At 47.9% G+C, this 19,465-nt stretch overlaps 1 protein-coding gene across 1 annotated transcript in view; it reads left to right on the top strand.

The window, feature by feature from the left end:
* The window catches only part of RAI2 (retinoic acid induced 2), a 79,166-nt gene extending 60,804 nt beyond the window's left edge, over nucleotides 1-18,362 (top strand). Inside the window, exon 2 of the mRNA XM_064277643.1 lies at nucleotides 16,063-18,362. Coding sequence (XP_064133713.1) covers nucleotides 16,087-17,676 — 1,590 coding nt within the window. The 5' untranslated portion in view covers nucleotides 16,063-16,086 and the 3' untranslated portion in view covers nucleotides 17,677-18,362. The remainder of the gene's footprint in view (nucleotides 1-16,062) is intronic.
* The last annotated feature ends 1,103 nt before the right edge of the window (nucleotides 18,363-19,465 follow it).

The raw sequence follows: 19,465 nt of genomic DNA, 5'->3' as shown, positions 1-19,465 counted from the left end.
TGCCATGGAAATGTTGGAGGGGAAGCGCAGAGCTAGGCCAAGAAAGCAAAGCTAGGCAGTCCTGCCCCAGATGCAGAAGCCAGCGAAGGGATCTTAGGCTCTGGTTAGAGATAAGAAGACCTCCCCCCAATTCTCCCTCCCTCCATGCCCTTCCCCACCCTCACCTGCCCCCCTCCATGGTGCCAGGAAACTTTGCCCCTCTTTTCCCCACATCCCTCAGGCCTGCCTTCCCTGCAGGGAATGTTGTTCTTGTTCTGGAAAGCTCTGCCCCTCCCTCCCACCAAAACAACCATTCCCTGGGGATTCGCGGCTCAGTTCCTGGAAAAAACAACAAAGAATCCGACAAACCAATTCTCACCAAGGTGGTACCGATCTGCTGGGGTTGCTGAGAAGTTGAAATGAGAAAATGAATGGAAAATACCTAGCGGGGTGCCTGGCACATAATAAGTAAATGCTTAGTAAATGGTTTATTATGATTGTCTTGTGAATGTATGTGAGAGTGAGGAGAGAGAGAAGAGGATGCTAGCAAAACCCTGCAAATTAATCTACTTACTCTTTTCCTTCCACCCTAATGGTCTCTTTATTGAATTGATGGCCTCCTGCTCATCAGGGGCTCTGATGACATCAGAATGCTGTTGGCTGAGTTGGCAACATGCATTGTTAGTCTGTTAAGGCAGAAGGTTAATTGCTGAGGGGCAACTTTTAATACCCTTTGGTAGAGCCTGACACCCCTCTGATGTTCACAGCATCCCTGTCTCTCCCTTAAGCTCTCAGGACCCGTAGGCTCCGGCTACCCCGGCCTGCTGGCCAGCCCCCCAACACACCTTTCCTCTTGTGCCTTTCCTCCTGTGCTTCTGGAAAACCCCCCATTCCACCATCTCCTCTACTGCAATCCTGCCCGTGTGGCAAGGACAGTTCACATGTCACTTCCTCCAGGAATAAAGGTCTGATGACTGGAATTCTGAGAGAAAATACATGAGGTAGAGCAGGTGAGGAAGAAGAGGAATCAACGGGAATCCTGGTTTGAGGATCTGCCTTGAGTATTACAGAGACGACAGGTGGTCTCATTCCTACTTACCGTGTGTGTGTGTGTGTGTGTGTGTGTGTGTGTGTGTACACATGCATTCCAGAAGTCTTTCCATAAAGAAATAGGAAATAACACCTATGATCTTTCTTGTCAACTAACCAGAGGCTTCGAAGCCTATCTTTTTCTTCCCCCACCTCAACTTTGTATTGTTTATGCTACATTAGCTCCCACCACTTGATTTAAGATAATTATCATGAATTTACAGGGACTTCAAAAGCCTCACCAGCCCTAAGATTTTGCAGTGTGTTCTTTTGCTCTTGGGAGAGCTTGCCTCCAGGCAGAGAGATGTTTTGAACAAAACAGCATTCCAGAAAGAAGGCTCCCTGTTTCAAAGATGAGCACTCTCTCTACCCTCTTCCCCCTGCACTGTCTGTGTACCTCTCAGGGTGAGGTTATTATTATTATTATTAGGCTGGATGCAGCTGATGAAGAAGTGGTATTTATTTATTTATTGTGTTTTGGTCCCTGAGTTGGAACAGATGATCACCAGAAAAGAAACTCCCTCTGTGACTCATCTCAGGAACATCTTGCATTCCAGCCAGTACAAATATGATGAAGAGAACTTTCTTGAGGGCCTCTCATATACTAGCAACTGAACACATTAGCCAAGCTGAGCATCTCTTGACTGTTTTTGCATTGGGGAAGATAGTCATCTCTGACCTCCTTGTGTTCCTGGTTTATGAGATCTTGAGTCACGCGCCTTTCTAGCCGATTCCTCTGCCGCTTGGAGATTATAAGACAGTGTCTTCTTCACAGGGTCCTAGAAGGTGCCACTCACTGGGGAAACACCTCTTCGTGATGGCCTGGATTAGTGACATTTGGGCCCTTGTATAATAAGCATAGCAGGAACTTTCTGGGGTATGGCTGGTGTAGCAGGCACTGCTGGTGTCCTGCCCATGTCCCCTCAGACTCACCTGTGTACACAAAAGGCTGTTTAATGCAAATAGCCATGACTCTCCCTGAGGATATTTTCTTTCTTTCTTTCTTTCTTTCTTTTTTTTTGTCTGAGGAGCACACCAGCCCTGCAAGCTGGGCTAGCTGGAAGTGCCAAGAAATTAACACATTCTCCAGGAGCAGCCATTGACCAGTGATAGAGAGAGATTGGTAAATCAACATCCAACTTCCTAACCTTTCAGTTGAGATGACTGAAGCGTGTGTTCTTCACTGTCTCCCAGCATTCCCCAGTAGAACTGAGCTCCACTTGCCCACCCTGGTAACTTGTTTGACACATTTGTTTCCTTCCTTCTCCTGCCTCAATGCTTCACTCCCAAATAAACTACTTTCAGTCAAATCCTTGCCTCAGAGTCTGCTTGTAGGGGAACCCAAACTTAGATAACTAGCCAGTTAACTTCATCAAAACCCAGCAGACTTCCTGCTTCACCTGTCTTACCATGTTCATCACCATTGGTGATGGCCGTTAAGTTTTCATTGTGGCACTGCAAAGGTCTTGACATTTGTATGTATATGGGTGCACACACGTGTGCAGATGCCACCCTTTAAGAGGCGGTAACTTCTGTATGGAAACCTGGTAAGGCAGAAATTGTAGATTCAGGAGGTAGCCAATTCAGTAAGGGGCCTTGTACCATAAAGTAAGGACAAGTCTTTATGCTGTTAAAATCTGTGGATCCAGGAGGCACATACTCATGAGGTTCCCGTTGGCTGTGCGTGAAGTGGTTGTTGAATGAGTCTATAAAGGAATGATCAATTAGGTCACATTCACTTCCTTTCTTAGCTCTGAGTGCTTAAGGGTTAAGGTCATGTCCCCTCTGCTCCTTTTTTAAAACCTCAGGTACCTTTTAATGGAGCCAGGAAACTTAGTCATAGTTGTAGGCTCTTGTTTCTGTGGAAGGATCTCAAGATAGTTAGAAAGTTTCCTCTCCATGACTGATATCTGAAATTCCTCAATTAAAGTTTCATTTCTTTGTCTACAGCTTTATCACTGACTTGAGCCTTATCAATCATATACCTCAGTGAGAATGAGTTTTTCTGCTTCTGTCTGGAAAACCCAATTTTTATGGAGGAAACCAAATTCTGACTGCTCAGGAGTGGCAGGGGGAAGACAAAAATGAAGATCAGGCATCAAAAGGAGATACATTTATGTTGTTTTCCTGGGGCTGACAGATACTTCAGCCAAGTTGCAAATGAATGTACTTGGTGATTTTAAAAGCATTGGAGAAACTCACAAAATTTGGATCGCGTTTTTATGTACCTGATGGCGTAGTAGTTAAGTGCTATGGCTGCTAACCAAAAGGTTGGCAGTTCGAATCCACCAGGCACTCCTTGGAAACCTGGGGCAGTTCTATCTACTCTGTCCTGTAGGGTCACTATGAGTCAGAATCGACTCGAAGGCAACAGGTTTGGCTTTGGTTTTAGTACTCACTCAGCAGTCCCACCTCTCCCTCCAGCAACCAAGCTGTTGTAGCTCAGTAGCATCCCCTTATTGGCCAGGTGAATGCCTTTGGTTCAGTGTTTTCCTCACAGCATCCTTTCTTTCCCTGTTCTAGGCCCCCTCCAATCTCCCCAGTTTCTCTGTGTTTTATCTCTTCCAGCCAAGCAATCTCTTTCTCATTTGGGTCTATACATACTTTTGAATCCTCTTCCTCCCATTCTCTCCTTCAATTCTTGCCTAATTGTCTCAGAAAATCTCATTACTTTCGGTCTCCCTCTTGTCTTACCCTGTTTTCTCTCCTCCTCCACCATGCTCTTGTTTTTTGTTCCTCTCGTGAGTGAGAAAATGACCCTAATTAATCACTGCTGGTAAGTAGGAGAGGAAAGCTACATAGGCCGTTATGTCAAGGAGAAGGAAAACTATAGGATCTGAAATGAAATTATGCATAGTAGCCAATCAGTGGTGGTCATTTCAGAACCCTTGAAAGACCTCATAAGGCCACATTCAAGCTGTAAAAGACTCTGGCCACCTCTTCTTTCTCCCTTAGCCTTCTAGCCTAAATGAGAAATAGGCTTTGGTATTTATTTAAATTATTTTCCATTGTCTTTAATTTCTAATGTTGCAAGTGTTGTTTTTTTATTTTCATTTCAAATATTCAATGTTTCAGCTATGTTGGAGGTTTGGTGGGTTTTTGTGGGCTGGCCTGGAATCCTCACCATCAAGTGTGACACTAATTCTATGGTAAATGCCTTCCCCTTTCCTTAAGAACTGGTTATAAAATTAACCTTTGAAGAAATGAGTTTTAACTTGGGAACTGAATGTACAAACCCATTCAGATGCAAAGAGGGCATGTATAATGCTACCCAAGATGCTCACAGGAATCATAGCCAATGGATGTAAAACCAAAAGGATCTGATGTTGATGAGGACACCAGCGGCAAGATGACAACAATGATGATGATGATGGCAATGACAAGAATGAAAATGATGAAGATAAAAATGATGACAGCAGTGACAATGGGAATGATAATGATGAAGATGAAAACAACAGTGAAGACAATGACAGTGGTGACAACTGTGATGACAATGACAATGATGATGCTGCTGACAGCCGTGATTTATTATTTTTTTTCCCATGTGCTAGGCACTGTGCCAAATGCTTTTAAGCCCAATTTTACACAGAGGGAAACTGAGACTTAGAGCTGACTTGCCCAGGGTCACACAACTAGGAAAGTTAGGCAGAGCTGAAATTTGAACCCAGGCCTGCCTGGGTTCAAAACGTGTACCTCCTAACCACTCTCACAGCGCCTGTGGGGCCCAGTACCCAGGATGAAGCTGGCACTGTCTCCATGCCAGTGCTTGGTGAGGGGCTCACATGCTTTAGAGGAAAGCGAAAATCTGAACCTCAGTCCTTTGTACTTCAGAAATCTACACCCCTTCCTTCCAGTGACCCCTCAAAGGGTCTATTTCTGGCACACTGGTCTCTGGAAAATGTCCCGCTAATGACACAGGATTATAAACAGTCCTTTTCCCAGAACAAAAATGTAACCTTTGTATCTCAGTCTAATTAGAAGTATTTTCTCTTCCAGAGGTAGGTTTTTTTCCCCCTCTTTATTCCAAATTTAAGAGTTTTCTTTGTAACCAGAAAAAACTTCCCCAAACCATAGTATTTTAAGATGATAGACCCTGGCTTAAGACCTTCGAATAAGATGGCTGCTCTGGCACCAGCACCAGCACCTGATGGTGTTTGTGGGTTCTGGGTATCGGGTGGAAGGCTGGGGGGTGGAATGCAGGGCAGGCACTCGCCGAATCTCACAGTCCACTGTCCAGGTGAGTGTCTTCTGCCCCAGCAGCAGTTCTTCAGTGATTCCCTCCTGGGCTTCTGAAGTGTGCCTTCTGTCTTCCACTGAGGCTGACCAAGACATAAGGAGGGGACTTCTTTCCTCTTAGTTTCAGGCTCAGCCCTTTCCGGGAAATAAGCATTTCTTCTCTTCCTTAGAAACATCCTCGCACTAACATCTCCCCCACAGCTGCCTAGGGATTCTTCCTTTAGAGGCTTACTGCTTTACCTCTGTAGGAAATGTGGGCCATGAAACAGCCCTGTGAAAAGCCAGTAACCCTGGGCGAAAATGGACTTGGTTAATACCTTGAGAATTGAGTCGAGAAAGATGGAGAAAAAAGTATCAGGGTAGAGGAATAGGATATGCATGTCTGGCACACAGTAACTGCAGAGATATCTTTAGAAAGAATGAATAAATGAATAGATGTAAACCTACTTCCCTACTCCAGCCTGGCTGCCAGCCCTCACTAAGGCCTGTGAGTCTCCAAGGACCACCATTAGGTCCTCTGTGGGCAGGGTAAAGTTAGCGGTGAGTACGAAATGAGATCATAAAGACTAAGGCACCTAACATTCTCTTCCTGGGTGAGAAAGGAGCCAGGGTAACCCTATGGTACCCTCCCTATCAGTCTCTCAGATCCCTCTTGTGCTCTGGTAAAACCCAGCGAAGACCACAGATAGAAAACCAGCCTGTGGAGTGTTTGTGTAAGTCATGAAGTTCTCTCTGTACTCTTTAGATTTGTCCAGCGTTAATGTTTCTCTTTTCAACCAGCTATTTACTTGGCAAGGCCCAGGCCTAACCTGAGATCCTGCAGAGACCACATAGTAGGTATGTTGACATGTAGTGGGTTCTGAGCCAATGCTGTAATGTCTTTAACCACAGACACTGCCCTGCTGCGGGGAGTTCGGTCCCCAAGAGAGACAAACCATCCTCTGACTGAAGCTGAAGAGGTTTCCCTACCTTTCTTTTCCTGTCAACCTTCACTCCTTCCTGGCCTCGTTTAAAGAAGAACCAGAACACCCAGAAGAAGTCACCACATTTTCTCCAACCTCTCCCTCTTCACCATTCTTGGTTCATCCCTCCCCACCATTCTTGGTTCATCCCTCCCAACTACTTCCCCCAGACCCCTGCAGGTGGATTTGTTTGGAGAATGGGGAGCAGAACCTTCTCAGTGGTTATGGGAGTAGCCCAGAAATGTTCCCCAGCCCAGTTCTGCATCTCCCCACACCCTTTGTTTACTTTCCTTGCTCCCTCCAGTTCTGCTTGATTGCCCACACCTCACCCATCCTGCATGGCCCCCAGCGAGTCTTCCTATGGCATCTCCCAGAAGGCCCATTTGAATCCATCCCAGCAAGCACAACTCTCCTGGGAGGCCTGGGTTGACTTTCTACCCTACTGGAGAGTAGAGAAGTACTTCATGTTACATATAAGGAAACTGAGTCCCAGGGACATCAAATGACTTTTCCACCGTCACAAAAAGTTCATGTGTGTCTTGAATCTCATCTCTTCTACTTCAGTGACTTGTCTATTAGGCATCACTGACTCAAGGGTGTGTTTCTTCTTTTTCATCAAGCTCCTCACCCATCAAACTCTTTTGGGGTGAGTTTATGGGTTAAGGCCATTCAGCATACTTTGGTGTTTGATGCTCGTTATAATAGAGATGTAGCAAGGAACCCTTTAGGATCTCCTGGCCTGACTCTGTGGACTCCATAGTCAGTGTGTTAGACCCAGGTGCTCCTCAGCATCCTTCGGATTGTGAAACAAAGGCCATGAGTGAGGCAATGTGGTTTGGAGGAAGGGAGGTCTGGAAGTCAGAGCATTCTATGCTGTGTGACCTTGGGCAAGTCATTTAACCTTTGAGGCTCAGCTTCCTTGTCTGCAAAATGGGAGGGTTGGACTGAACCAGTGACCTTAAGACTTGTTGAGGCAAGGGAACCCTGGAAGTCTTGCTGGGCCTTGAGAGCTTCATCACTCCTGCTGAGTTGTAACTTTTTCATTCTTACATTCCTATCAGAAAAAAAATTTGTTTTTGGAACACTCCCTCAACAGATGTATATTTATTTATTATTAAATTATATACAAGTCCTCTAAATTTATTTATTGCATATGCTGTATATGAAACAGAAAAAATGGGCCTAAAAAAAGGATAAGCGGATAAGATGAACAGAAATGAAAGTTTCATGACACACCCAGGAATGACCTCACCCCTGCTCCCCAGGGAAACCTTGGAGTATACTGATGTCCAAGGCCAGTTTATGATGCTCGGGTCCACCTCTTCCATTTTCACCAATATTTGTGGGCAGGTCAGATGAGAGCTAAGATTCACACTGTCCTCTTTGACAGAGCTTCTCCATAGCCCGTCTTCACAAATATTAGATCCACTTGTCAATTGTATGAACACCACTGTTCGAATAGATGATGTAACATGTTGGGGAACTCATTTCAAAAGCTGATTTGAGTAGTCGTATTCCTTTTTTTTTTATATTCCTTTTGGAGGGCTGCGTATACCTCTGGATGTCAAAGGCAGTCTACCATAAGGCAGGAGACTATTTTGTGTATTCTGTGCATTTTAACCAATTTGGGAATACATTTGTGTGGTAATTATGTTCATGGCTCCACTAGAAAGGCCCTGTGCTAATATTTAAAGCTCAGAAAATTTAATCACTGGGGCAAGTAATTGACAATTATTACACCCTGTGGGGAGAGAAAACCCATTTTTTACCCAGCTGGAATTACTTTTTAGATACTTAGTGCAGCTTAGGTCCTGAATGGTGAAAACCATATTCACATTGTATTAAAGGACAAAATTACTCTTTTCTCATTTGACTCATAATGAGTGGCTGGTGATTTTTATACAGAATTAGGTCAATCATCTAGGATGTGGTTTAAGTACAGACTTGAAATCAGAAAATGGACTCAGAATCGGGTGGGATTGGAAGTGGGCAGGTTTCTTAGCAGAGGTCTCTGGGAAGTCAGCCAGAATCTCCTCACCTCTTCCTGGGGGTGGGAGAACATTGGGAGAGGCTGAGAGAGGCAGCAGGGAGGGAGTTCGGGGTGTTGATGGCTTAGTCTTTTCTGGGAAGTAAGAAGCAAGATCAGCTACCAAGAAGAAGGCTGGCTGTCCAGGTGCATTGTTCTCTGGCCTTTGGACCAAGGGTTCCCACCCTGAGCTGCACATTAGAATCACCTGGGGGATTTTCTAAAACCCTGATGCCCAGGCTGCACCCCAGACCAATTAAATCTGAATCTTGGGAGTGGTCCCAATTATCAGTATTTTTAAAGCTCCCTGGCGGTTCCAATGTGCAGCCAGGATTGAGAACGGGTTCTAGTCCACATCTCAGAACCTAATGTGCGCAGGAATCCCTGGGGACGTTGCTAAAATGCAAACTCTGATTCAGCAGGTCTAGGACATGGTCTGAGATTCTGCATTTCCAGCAAGCTTCTGGGGGCGGCTGCTGCTGCTGCTGCTCCAAGGACCCCACCCCAAGCAACAAAAACATCATCCATCTATCCATTCCTGGAGTCGATTCAGACTCATAGCGACCCTGTAGGGCAGAGTAGAACTGCCCCATAGGGTTTCCAAGGCTGAAATCTTTATGGAAGCAGACTGCCACGCCTTTTTCCCACAGAGCCGCTTGGTGGGTTTGAAATGCTGACCTTTTGGTTAGCGGCCAAGCACTTAACCACTGTGCCACCAGAGCTTCTTAACAAGGACATAAACAATCCAATTTTGACCTGAAATAATTGATAGTGTCTATATTTTTTTTATAGGCAAAAACCAAAGCTATCAGTATTTTACAATTGGAAAATACATACCTTGAGAGAATTTCTAGGATATATTAAAAAACAAAAACAAGAAAGCAAATGTTTTAGGGGAATAAATTTATCTTGATATAAAAATCAAGTTGAGGCTAATAGCCATGAAAGAAGGGAGCAGGCCACGTCTCCAGCTTGTTGGGGCTGAAGGGAACATTCCTAGGACCTGAATTGGCATGGAGACTTTAAGGCCTGCACTAGAACATTCTGGTTCTGGGGGTGGGATCCAGCCCCATCCAGCCCAGACCTCAGGTAGTCCCAAGGTCCTCACGGGGCACCAGAGCTGGCAGTGTCCCCTGGCTTGAGTTGATATGAGTTAAACCTCTCCCTACAGTACGCTAAGTACCCATTCCTAAAAAATGTCTTCAGGAGCAGTGACTGTCTTTACAGCTTTATCTGTTGTGAAAATGCTTGCAATTCACAAAATAAAATTAAGCCACTCTCTAGGAGGTGATGTGGGCTTTTGAGAGGGGCTCCCAGCATGCTGCAGGGCTTTTGTCTGAATTCCCATCTCAGAAACCAGGCTTGGCCTGAGGTGGTTTCAGGGACCCTGTTCCAGGTCAGTGTGGTGTTCACAGCCACTTTCAGAGCTTCCTTCAGTTGGAGTTGGTGCAGGGTCTGCAGGGAATGTGGATCCTCCCACCCCACTGGGACCTTTAGGATGTGGCTGAGAGCATTACCGGTGAGGGTATCAGGTTACTTATATGGGTGTCATGGATTGAATCGTGTCCCTCAAAAATGTGCGTCAACTTGGCTATGCCAAGATTCCCAGTATTGTGTGATTGTCCACCATTTTGTCATTTGATGTGATTTTCCTATGTGTTGTAAATCCTACCTCTATGATGTTAATGAGGCAGGATTAGAGGCAGTTATGTTAATGAGGCAGGACTCAATCATCTACAAGATTAGATTGTATCCTGAGCCAATCTCTTTTGAGATAGAAAAAGAGAGAAGCAAGCAGAGACAGGGGACCTCATACTATCAAGAAGGTAGTGCCAGGAGCAGAACACTTCCCTTTGGACCCAGGGTTCCTGCACTGAGAAGCTCCTACTCCAGGGGAAGATTGATGACAAGGACCTTCCTCCAGAGCCGACAGAGAGAGAAAGCCTCCTCCTAGCGCTGATGCCCTGAATTTGGATTTCTACCCTACTAGACTGTGAGAAAATAAACTTATGTTTGTTGAAGCCATCCACTTGTGGTATTTCTGTCACAGCAGCACTAGATGACTAAGACAATGGGTGTGTGTGTGTGTGTGTGACTCACTGTTAAACAAATGTCCACAGTAAGGAAATAGATGGGCTCTAGGACCTGGAGAATAGTCTAAATTATCTGAGTGGTCAAGTATTTTCTCTTGGTAAGTTAAGTCATAAATGAATCTTCATTATAAAATGTCCATCTGTGTGGAAGCCTGTAGGGTGAAATGCGTGCTTTGTATAAGGCTCTGGAAGGAGAAGGCTTCAGAGGCAGGCACAGCTGGCATGGGCAGGGTCTCATACCAAGTGGGCACCCAATAGGGCACAAACGTGGGGCAAGTCACTGACCGACCAGTAGAGAATTTGTCCCAAGTTCAGCTTCTTACCAACAGAATTCTTCACGCAGAAAACAGCATGCGTGCGGCTTTCCTTTGACTTTCTTTTTCTGGGTGTGTGAAAAAAAAACACAGGAACCCAAGGTGAGTTCGTTCCTACCCCATCTCTGTCAGGGTCTTCACCGTCCACACCTACTGCCTCATCAGAGTCTCCCATTGGCCAGGGAGGGTGGGTGGTTGCTATGCTACCTTTGCATGGTGCCTGTGGGCCTGGCCTTTTGCTGTTTCTACACCAGGACTGTGGTGACCTCTATAATAATTGACCTTGGGTGAGTTAGTTAGCTTTTCTGGGGCTCAGTTTCCTCCTTTGTAAAAAGGGTCAGAAAGGGGCTGTCAGGAAGAGGATAGAGATATTGTAAACCTTAATGCCCCTTCCAGACGTGACGTGCCATGAGTCTATAAATGGACCTGTGACAAGAGCCTGAGGACGAGAACAGTAGGCTCAGGAAGGCCTAGGTATTCATTCATGCATTCGCTCGTTCAGAAAGCACTTCCCAAGCACCTACTATTCACCAGGTGGGGTGCCAGGTACAGGGATATAGAGATGAGACAGTCCCTCCCTCCTGGAGAAACAATAGGCATTCCCAGTATGAGGGGAGAGGGGTCAGGACTAGACAGGGTAAGTCAGGGTCCTGAGGGAGCTGAGTGGGGGTGGGGGAAGATCTCAGCAGACAGATGAGCAGGAGTTGGCTGGGTGAAGGCAGGGGCTAGAGAGAGTTCCAGGATGAGGGCTACCAGTTTTCTGACCTTCCACCTTCTGCCTGACCATGGTCCCCTTGAGCTGCTTTGCGGGGTTTCGTATAATTATATTTTCATGATAATTAGACAAGGGAGTTCATAATACGTTATAACAATTCTGTGACCCCACAAGTCTCCAAGACCAAATACTGCCCCAGACAGTCCTTTCCCACCTGCCCTGGAACCTGAGGCTTTCCCCCAAAGCTCCATCCAGCCCCAGTGTAGTTCATGCACCTCCCAGAAGGCTCTGGCTTGTCCCTCACAGTGGCCAGAGCCCTCAGGGAGGGGTGAGAAGGCTGAAGGGAAGCTGGGTGGGGCTGGTGAAGACGAGGGCAGCAGCAGTCAGTCAGAGAAGGCTCTGGCAGCCACCCACCTGAAGTGGATTCTGAAGGGCCTGAGAGGCCACTCGGTGGGAGAAGTCAGGGCATGTTCTGTGCCATCTTTGGGCTTCCTGTGCGTTTAGAATTATCCAGCTGTGAGACTGTGCTCTCATAACGGGCTGTGCCTTCCAGAAGTGGCTGCCTCCCGCCCTCCTTCTCTTTCTGCCTCCCTCCAGCCCCTCCCAGGGAAGAGATGGCAAACCTCTGAGTGCCTCCTCCTCACTAGTCCACCAGCCCCAGCAGTTGGCCAAGGGCAAAGGAAATGATGGTCTCCAGTGACCCACAGATCCAGATTGCCTGCTCCCCTCCCCACCCCAGTGATCATGGGTAGCAGGCAGAGTGGGTGGATGACCTCACTTAAACCCACTTGAAAATGATGTTTTGAAAAACCCAAACAAAACGCTCCCTGCCACCTCTGAAGAAATTCACACCCCCTCTGCATGAGCCTTAGTCAGTGGCCCTTGTGACACTCCTTGATTTGAAGAGGTCCCCAGCCCACCCTCCACCCACACTAATAAGCAGCTTCACTACAGAGTGGGGAGGACGGGCTGCCACCTTCTCTCTAGTCATTATCTGCCTTCTCAGTTCCTCCTCGGGGAAAGAGACTTGCCCTTTGAACCCTCACTTCATTAGTGGCTTTGTATTCTCAGAGCGCCTCTGCGGCTTCAAGGGCTGGCTCCTGTGCAGCGATGCTCGGCTGTGGCTCCACTGTGCCCACTCTGGCCCCTTCATGTGCTGACCCAGAGTTGGGGAGGGCCTGCTGACAGATTGGACAGCAAGGGGAGGGAGGTACAGAGAGAAAGAGGGGACGTCAATGGGTGTATTCTTGAAGGTAGAGGCTCCTCTCTTCATCTGGGTACCTCCCTGGCCTGGTGTCACACCTGGTGGGCAGTGATGCTTAGTCAGTGGCGGAAAGAATGCAAGCCATGTCTCCATAGGCTCTTCTGGGCCTCCTTTGGCTGAGGAGTCAGGCAGGTCCAAAGCTGTCAGGTTGGAGGAGGCGGAAGTGAGCCTTTGGCCCATAGTTTCCCTTTCCCTTCACTCCCCAGATACCACGTGCTGTCCACCGCACTGCACCCCAGCCGGCCCTGCTTCCCATCTGACCCAGGCCCTCTTCTCAGAGGCCCGGAAACCCTAGCTGGAGATCTAACGGCCTCCCTGTAGCTCGTGGGTGTGATGTATCCTCCCACCCATGTGACATCTGCCTCAGGAAGACAGGGTGGGGTGGGTAGCTAGAGGCAGGTAACAGAACCATCGCTGCTTTGGGCTGTACTCCCAGGGACAGGAACTCTGGTAACCTTCCAGCACCTTCCCCTGTGAGGGGGACAGTGGAGGCCTCTTGTGGAGATAAAAGAACAAACACTTCAGTGAATTTGCTGGAAAGACATGGCCACTGCCTTGTAGGAATCTAAGGCTCAGGTGCTCTCTCTTGTACACTTCTGGACACACATGCATTGGTGTTCAAGGAGAAGCTGTAGGGACCGCTCTTGCCAGTGAGCAAAGTACGTGGAAGTGTGGGCCCCACACCTCCCACCAAGGAGAAGGAGCCTGGGATCGGACCTGGGCTCTCATCCCACCTTGATGTCACCTTAAGCTATTTAACCTCCCTGTAGAATCAGTTTTTTCATAGCTAAAATGGGCATAATTATAGGACCCTTCTCACTGGGTTGTTCTGAGGGTTAAGTGAGATAGTACATGGAAATTCTTACTGGAGGGGCTGAAACATAGTGAATGCTCAGTGAATTTTAGGTCTTGCCGTCTGTGGGAGGAACAGGGGCCTGTGGGAGGTGCCCCAGGGACCCCTCCTCACACTCTGAGTAGGAGTGTTCTAAGGAAATAGAAGGCCTAGAACCTAGGCAGGGGAGTGAGATTTGCAGGGAGATGTAAGAGCTGGCACCTGAGCTGAAGGTGTATTCAAGGAGCAGGTAGAAAAGGCATCCAGAAACTTGAGTTTGAGGGAGGCAGAGAGAGAGGGAGGCCACCACTTCCGGAAAGTGGACAGATGCAGCCCGTTATGAAAGCACAGTCTCACAGCTGGACAATCCTAAACCCACAGGAAGCCCAGAGATGACACAGAACATGTCTTGACTTCTTCCATTGAGTGGCCGCTCAGGCCATTCAGAATCTACTTCCAGGGGATGGCTGCCAGAGCCTTCTGCAACCATTGCTGCCCTTGTCTTCACCAGCCCTACCCAGCTCCCCTTCAGCCTTCTCTCACCCCTCCCCAAGGGCTCTGGCCATTGAGGGACAAGCCAGATGCTTCTGAAAGCCCTCATTGCTGGAGGAGGCCTTAGGTCCTCAGGGCCTTCACAGGACTATGTGTGAGTGGCCAACAAATCTTTGTCTTACTGTTGGGAGGCCTCTCCTGGCATAACATTGATGCCTTCTCATGCTAACAAAATCTCTGTCTCATCAAAGACATCTCCCCTCCTTAGACTATAATCTTCATGAAAGCAGGAGCTTGCCATGTCCCACTCATGACAGCATCTCCAACCCCCAGGCAAAGTGCTGGCATGTAGAGGCATTGAGCAAATCAATTTGTTGGATAAGCAAATGAATGAATGAGTGAATGCTGAATTGGAGGTATGGCCATTTTCTGGACTGAGTCAGGGAGCATACACCTTAGGAAGAACCAGTACCTTCAGCTGGGACAAGCCCTGTCAGCCTCCAGGAGGTGGGCTGCGTCCATTCTGTCTGCCCCAAGGGGATTATTGGTCAACACACTTGGGCCCCTTAGTGGTTTCCAGAGGGCACTGTGCCCATAGGGAGCCAGACCCCCAGAGCCCTCTCTGGGAGGCACCGCCATGCACTCTGCCAAGAGCATCTTCTACCAGGCAGTCTCCACAAAGTTGTTTGCATAGTGTCCTTCCCCTCCCCTCCCCTCGTTCTGCATCAGAGAAACTCCTTGTTCTGTGCATCTGACATGTTCTAATAGCCTGGCAGTATCACAGAGTTGTTCATTTGTTCAAGTTGCCTCCCTGTAGTGAGGCTGCATTTGTTTCCAAGTCCATGGTGCCCTGGGCTGCCTCTCTCCCTTGTTTTTGGAGCCTGTGTTGGTGACTGGGAGCTGGGGAGAGGAGGAGGAGATGGCCATAGGGTTAAAGTTGTCCAAGGATCAGACAGGTGTGGTCCAGAATCTGAGCTGCCCAAGACCCACCTAGCAAAACTGAGTACTACTGAATTCTTATTGAGCCCCAACCAGACTCCAGGGCTGCTCCCAACCCTGAGTTAGATATGGTGCCTGCCTTCTCCATGGTAACAATGCTAAATACGGACGCGTTTCCATGGAGAGCCACATGGCAGCTGCAGCCATGCTTCCTCCAGGAAGCACACGCGCCGGGTCCCTCTGGTCTTTCTGGAGGTGGCCAGATGTCTGAGGAGGTGCCTCGAACATCAAGCACGCTTCTCACAGTTTTGAGGATTGCAGTTTCCAACCAGTATTTCATCTCCCCAGTCCTGGAATCATCACCTTCCCCTCCTCTTGACAAGTAGAAGTTCCAGGGGATCACAGGGCAGACAGATGAGCCGATGGGGGATCATGGAAACTGGACCCAATGGTCATTCTTACCTGCATCACCTGCTCCAGGGAGTGGCTTTTCATATGATCGAGAGGAAAGGGGATGTCATCAGCAGGAGGGAGACAATGGGACAACCGGGACAGCCCTTGTGCTGTTGCACCACTATCTCGCTCATCAAATCAAATTTTGGAAGAGTTATTGCTGCAGAGAGCGTTTTCAGTGCTTTTCAATAATTTGGATTGCGCCCTTCCATATTCATAGAATTCTGATGTGACGAGGGTTTTATTATTTCCTTAAATGCAAGGAAGTCTGCACTGCTTATTTGAACTTAAGTCAAATCTCTTCATATTTTAACTGTCCAATACAGCAATGTGGAATGAAGCTTTGTTTTTGTTGAAGGCTAAACATATAAGCTGAGTATTAGGCTTAAAAATACTCTGTTTAACCTCACTTAGTTCTTTCGTCATTACATCATCTGTGTTTAGAACATAATTGTCTGTTATATTGGGACTATCTGCTCACCGCTGATCCTATGGGTGTGTTCGTATATATTCGGCTGTATCTGTAATGGGTTTGTATACAGTGAGAGATGGGCTGTGCCTCCCGGTTAACTAAAATACGGAAACTTTTGAAAGATGTGGCGAGAGCTCTTAAGGCAATTATAAATATTCTGGTGAGGAGGACTCATGTGATGTGTTCTGTGTTGCAGGCCAAGTGATCTCAGCACCAAGTGATGGACAACCTGCAGTCTCAGAACCTCCCCATGGACATGACCGACTCCCCTCCCTCCTTGGCCAATAACAGACTGGAGAATGGCATGGCCCAGCTAATAACCACCGAGGCCTGGAATATCAACTCCACCGACCTGGTAAAGAAGGCCCTGGTGACCGTACCAGCCCCATCTATTCTGAACCCCCCTGCCGAATCCCAGAGTGGCATGGCTCTGAAGGTGGCAGCCACAGTGCTGCAGCCCCTGTGCCTCGGGGAGAGCCCGGTGGTGATGCCCATCCACATGCAGGTAGAGGGAAGCTCTGCGCCTGAGCTCAACCCCAATGCGAATGCCACCTACGTCATGACCACGCAGGGCCCCGTGCAGCTGCCTGTGGTGCTTGAGCAGCACGTCTTTCAGCACCTCAACTCTCCTCTGGTCCTGCCACAGGAGGCCCCGTGCTCCTCCAATGCCATCCACAACAACCTCTTCCAGGGAGCCGAGGACCCCGAGGCCCAGCCCCAGCTCCTGGACCTGAGGATCCCCAGCCAGCCGCAGGAGCCCACACTGCCCTTTGAAGCTGTGCTCCAGAATTTGTTTCCTGCCCAGGGTGCTCTCGGCCCCCCACCCTGCCAGCCTCCTCCGGGCTACCCCTCCGTGCCCCCCCAGTCCTTTAACTCCCCCTTGACCCCCTTGGTCCCACCGGCCACCCTCTTGGTGCCCTACCCTGTGATCGTCCCCTTGCCTGTACCAGTCCCCATTCCCATCCCCATCCCGGTGCCTCAGAGTTCTGAATCCAAGTTCAGCCCCAGTTTCCCCAAGCCACCATCTTCCTTCAGCCTGCACCCTTTTAAAGGCCCCCAGCCCCCTCTGGAAAAGGAGGAACTGAAGCCCTTTGACCTCCTCCAGTCCAGAGAGTATTTCCAGCTTAGCCGCCACACAGTCATCAAGATGGGGAGTGAGAATGAGGCCCTGGATCTCTCCATGAAGTCAGTGCCCTGGATCAAACCCGGTGAAGTCAGTCCCCCAATCTGCCAGGAAGATGCAGTCCTAGACCTGTCACTGGCAACCCACCGGAAATCTGAGCCTCCCCCTGAGACCCTGTACGACAACAGTGCATCAGCAGACAGCCCAGGCCACCCAGGGATGGAGAAACTTCCCAGTGGTGCCGAAATGCCCTTCCCCCTGGCCACACCCCACGAAGCCTCCACCGTGATGGAGAACCGCATCTGCAGCAGCAATGCCCCTGAGATGCTGAGCCAGCCCAGCCACCCCAGTGGCGAGGTTAAGGCTGAAAATAACATGGAGATTGTGGGCGAGTGTCAGGCGGCCAAGGTCATTGTCTCTGTCGAAGACGCTGTGCCTACCATCTTCTGTGGCAAGATCAAAGGCCTCTCGGGAGTGTCCACCAAAAACTTCTCCATCAAAAGAGAAGACTCCGTGCTTCAGGGCTACAACATCAACAGTCAAGGAGAAGAGGCCGTAGAAAATACGGAGCCCCTTAGGAAACCCATCAAAAACCGGAGCATAAAGTTAAAGAAAGTGAACTCCCAGGAAATCCACATGCTCCCGATCAAAAAACAACGGCTGGCCACCTTTTTTCCAAGAAAGTAAATAATGGCTTTTTAAAATTTTTATGATTATAATATGGGGAAAGGTGCATTGGTTTTATAAAAAGGCATTTAAAACAAATTATCTTTGTTAATTATTTTGGGGAGGAGTGGGGCAGAGGGAAGGCGAATTGGCTCTAGAAGCCCTGTAAGCTAGTAGCATTTTCTTTTTTAATTTTTGAATTTTCACAAATGAATAAATAAGAGCAACCTATTTTTCAAGCAGATTGCACATTTTTTGCAGCTTTAATGGAATATTGGGTGAATCAGAGGGGGTAAAAAAAGCTATTTTCATTGCCACAAAGTGCTTTGATGATGTAATACCTAATAAAGGGTAGGATGAATATTTCACAATAAATGTTTGTTTGCACTAATTGGCTACAGTATTCTATCATTTCTAAAATTTCCATTCCTTTACTGGGATGGTTCAGCCCAAAGTCTGTTGCTTGTAAAGCACAGCAAGTTATCTGTTACAGACCCCTAAGTTCTTCTAGCATATTGATTGGGCAAAGAAGAATAACGTTACCCAGTTAGTTGCCATTAGTTGTCATTGAGTCAGTTCTGCCCCATGGTGACCCCATGTGTGTTAGGGTAGAACTGTGCTTGATTTTTCAGAAGTAGACTGCCGGGTCTTTCTTCGGTGGTACCTCTGGATGAACTCAAACCTCCAGCCTTTCAGTTAGCAGCTGAGCTCTTAACCATTTGTGCCACCCTGGAACTCCTTTGCCACCATAAAAGGAGGATAAGGAGTATGTACGACCTTGAGCAAATTACTTCCCCCTCTAGGCCTCAGTTTCTTCATTTGTAAAAATGGGGCAAAAGGAGGGGGTGAGGAGGTGAGTTTCAAGTACCTGAGGCCCCTTCCAGCTCAAGACAGCCCTTGGATGTACAATACTGTGCCTGAATGTTCCATAGACTAAAACAAATGTCTCTAAAATGAACCTGCCCCCCATCCAGAATTTAGCTGGAAAGGACCTTCTTTTTAAGGGCAATAAAAACATTGTTCCGAATGATGAAAAGTATTGCAAGTCAAAAGTATTCCTGAAGGCCACTCGATGGTGGGTTAGGAGGAAAGTTAGTTGCTGGTGGATGAGGAGATGTCTCATGAATTTCTCAGGCTTGGATGGGGGTGGGGTGGAGAAAGGAAGAGAAAGCCATTCTTTGTTAGTTTAGCCCAGTGGTCCTCAACTGAGGTGATTGTGCCCCCAAGGGCATCTGGCACTGCCTGGAGATATTTTGGGTTGTCACAATTGAAAGAGTGCTACCGGCATTTAGTGGGTAGAGGCCAGGGGTACTGCTGGACATCCTACAAGGCACAGGAGAGTTCCCACACACACAGTAATGATCCGGCCTCAAATGTCAGTAGTGCGTGGTTGAGAAAGCCTGGCTTAGCCATTCCTTGCTAGATTGCCATGAGGCACCTGGAAGGAGACACCGTTGCGATGCTCTGACCTGACAGGATAAAGCCACCCACACAAAGGAAGAACTGGGAATGTACATTTAAAATAAGCCTGCGAGGTGGCACATCGCACTTGTGTCTGAAGCTGTGCTGGTGAGAGGCTGATTATTGCACGCCTGCTTTTAAACTTAAAGCTCGCTCTTTCACATCTTGCAATTAGTATGTATCCAGCTGTTCCTGTGAACATGAACAGGAGGAAAAGCAGTTGTGAGACTGTTCTTTTATTACCAGGCCCTCTGTGGATAGGGTTACACTTCTAGCTGGTCCCGTACCATACACCCAGAATGGATTTGCTTTTTCATGCTCTTTTCCTGTGTTGTTAAAAATTTCATCT

Source organism: Loxodonta africana, chromosome X (genome assembly GCF_030014295.1).
Source record: "Loxodonta africana isolate mLoxAfr1 chromosome X, mLoxAfr1.hap2, whole genome shotgun sequence".
Classification (NCBI taxonomy): domain Eukaryota; kingdom Metazoa; phylum Chordata; class Mammalia; order Proboscidea; family Elephantidae; genus Loxodonta; species Loxodonta africana.
Note: the sequence above shows the minus strand (reverse complement) of the source record. Positions and strands in the feature narration are given on the sequence as shown.